Below are 3,150 nucleotides of genomic sequence, written 5' to 3' on the forward strand. Positions count from 1 at the left end.
ACTATAAAAATATTGAGCAAAAATAAGCTCTAAGATGAAAAGGATGCTTTGAAGTAAAGTGAGAAAAATAAAGGTGTCAGTTGGGGGGATAATAATATTTGTGTCATCCTTTTCCTTTGAAAGTAACATCCAACACTGATTTTGCTCAGACACTGCCTGGTCTGACATAATATTGAATGGGACTTATTGGTATATTTTGGCAGGTGCATAAAAAATCAACAAGTTTTTGTTTTGTGCAATTATAAGACTCCCTTCAATTTACTCAGAATAAATGGATTCTTTCCTCTATAACATCAGCCCTTTCCTTTTCTTTATTATAGCACATAACACTTTTTTTTACTTGTATGTTTACAGTTTCATGAAACTGTGCAACACTAGTGCTCCTTGCAGGTTCCTTAGTATGTGAAGCAGTTCTTGGCTCATTGTAGATACCTGCTAAACATTCATTAACTTAGATATATAAGAATTAATTGTGACAAAGGACAATTGTGGGTAAAATTCGAACTATGGTATTGACAGAAAATATCTGCCACATCCTGAAAAAATAGATTACTAGAGAGGAGAGAAAGCATGAAAACCCTAGGAGGTTGGAATGACGTTGATAAACTCTAGAGATGATATAATTCCTGTGGTGGCAAACCCTAAATATTTGTTTGAATCATTCTTTGTTTCAGGAATTAATATATAAAAATAAATTGTTTGGAAATATTTGTTTTCTGTTATGGCCTAAGGAGAAAATGTCTGATTGAAAATGACTATCACAGGTGGAGAAAAATAAATAGATGTCACTCATGGACATGAGGGTGCCATTACACATTGTCTCCCCAAAGTGACAGCAAGTCTTATCAGCAGTTGTGATCACATTCTTCTAAACCATGGGATCAAAGCCCCTTCATGGTAAATGATAAAAAATTATAAAATACTATAACTTAGCTCACCATAGTGAACATGTGTTATTAACAACTTTGTATATATATGTACATATATGGCCATACCATACATTGATTTGTGGATATTAGAGAAATATTATAGAAATATACAAAATATTGTTAATCATGGTAAATTTGAGAAGTGAGATTGGAAGATCAGAGTGGGACAAAGAAAAGGAAATCATTTACTTTATATTCTTTTAGAGATTAAATGTTTTCCTATGAAAATGCATAACTTTTTAATGTAAAATTAATGTATATATACAGATATAAACATAAAAATGAAATACCTACATATAAAATGCCCAACGTTTTACACACAATGCACTCCAACATCACCTGTAAAACTATAAACTGAGTCTTTAGCTTTTCTGTCATTACCTTATAGCTTTCAATCATGGATTTAAAATTGACATTTCTGTAATGCAGTTAAACTTGGTCCGGTTCTCATAAATATAACTTTTATTTAATACATAAAAAAAGACACTGCAATTTTAGTTCAAAAGTACCTTTCTTCTAATCAATTTACAAAAGGCTTGTTTCACATCCTTGTTCCTCAAACTATAAATGATGGGGTTCAACATAGGGCTTACAAAAGTGTAGAAAACAGCAATGGTTTTGGACTGCCCCACTGACTGGTCTGTGGGAGGTCTAAGGTACATACAGAACAGGGTCCCATAAAACACAGTCACTGCCACCAGATGGGACCCACAGGTGGAAAAAGCTTTGTGCCTGCCTTCAGCAGAGCGCATCCTCAGGACGGCAGTGAGAATGAAGATGTAGGAGATGAGGATTATGAGAAGAGAGTTGGAGAGGTTAAATCCTGCCACCACAAACATGGGTGTCTCCTTAATGTAAGTGTCAGAGCAGGAGAGTCGAATGAGGGGTGGGTCAGCGCAATAGAAGTGATTAATGACATTGGAGCCACAGAAGTTCAAGCGGTATGTCCACATGGTTTTCATCAGGCCACTAAGGAACCCGTAGGTATATGGACCAGCAATCAGGCGAATGCAGACCCCCTTGGACATTTTGCTGCTATAAATCAAAGGGTTGCAGATGGCCATGTACCTATCATAAGCCATCACAGCTAGCATGTAATATTCAGTAATCACTATGGCAATGAAAAAATAGCACTGGATTAAACAAGCAGTGTAGGAAATGTCTTCTTTCTCTGATAAGAAATTCACCAACATCTTGGGAGTCATGTTAGTGGAATACCACAAATCCAAGCAGGACAAACTGGCAAGAAAAAAGTACATAGGGGTGTGGAGGCGTGTATCTATCCTGATCAACAGCAACATCCCAAGGTTCCCTCCCACGGTAATCAGATAGATCCCCAGGAACAGCACAAAGAGAATGGGCTGAAGATATGGAACATCTGTCAATCCCAAAAGAACAAATTCAGTCACCAAGGTGGAATTTCCTCTGCCCATTTTCTTAGGTGCCAGCATTGTTCACTTCAGTCAGTCAATCAGTTCAGCCGCTCAATCGTGTCCGACTCTTTGCGAGATCACTTAGATAAATTAAAATTATTCAGTTAGATAAATTAAAATAAGAAGTGAATGAGAAGTTCATCATACATTTCTTCTCTATCTTTCTTGTATTCCCTTTCTCTCTTTTTCTTCGACCCTCAGTTACCTTCACACATAGCTATCATCAGTCATAGTCTCAGACTGAAGGAGGTAAGACTTTTAATAAGGTCATAATCCCTAATAGCTAAGTATACAATGTACAGATGATTCCCAAACAGAATGTCTCTTGTGTCTCCACCTTATTTTGGAATGAGGGAAAGTGAAAGTGAAAGTGAAGTTGCTCAGTCATGCCTGACTCTTTGCGACCCCGTAGACTGTAGCTACCAGGCTCTTCTGTCCATGGGATTTTCCAGGCAAGAGTACTCAAGTGGGTTGCCATTTCCTTCTCGAAGGGATATTCCCAACCCAGTGGTCAAACTGGGGTCCCCTGCATTGCAAGCAGATGCTTTACCATCTGAGCCACCAGGGCAGTCTCATTGGAATGAGGGAATTATAACCCAAAGTTTATCTTAAAATGGCTTCAACCACCAACAGTTACGTACAGATTGCTGTAAAATTGTAGATTCATCATTGGCCCCAAGGATGATTCTGGAAAAAATGGTGAGCATGTTTGGAAACACTTTTGCAATCTTTAGTAGTATGTGCATATTTATTTGTTTATTAGTCATGCCACATGCAAGATCTTAGTT

General features: G+C 37.4%; 1 protein-coding gene across 1 annotated transcript; it reads right to left on the reverse strand.

Annotated features, from left to right (window-relative positions):
* Positions 1-1,423: 1,423 nt before the first annotated feature.
* LOC138421039 (olfactory receptor 5M5) lies at positions 1,424-2,380 on the reverse strand. The gene has a single exon (XM_069554753.1). The coding sequence runs from the start codon at positions 2,378-2,380 to the stop codon at positions 1,424-1,426; it is 957 nt and encodes a 318-aa protein (XP_069410854.1).
* Positions 2,381-3,150: the final 770 nt, after the last annotated feature.

This window comes from Ovis canadensis, chromosome 15 (assembly GCF_042477335.2).
Source record: "Ovis canadensis isolate MfBH-ARS-UI-01 breed Bighorn chromosome 15, ARS-UI_OviCan_v2, whole genome shotgun sequence".
In the NCBI taxonomy this organism is placed as follows: domain Eukaryota; kingdom Metazoa; phylum Chordata; class Mammalia; order Artiodactyla; family Bovidae; genus Ovis; species Ovis canadensis.

What these genes read in the sequence shown, in the direction of transcription:
- LOC138421039 (XM_069554753.1), bottom strand. Translation starts at nt 2,380, where the DNA reads ATGCTGGCACCTAAGAAAATGGGCAGAGGAAATTCCACCTTGGTGACT.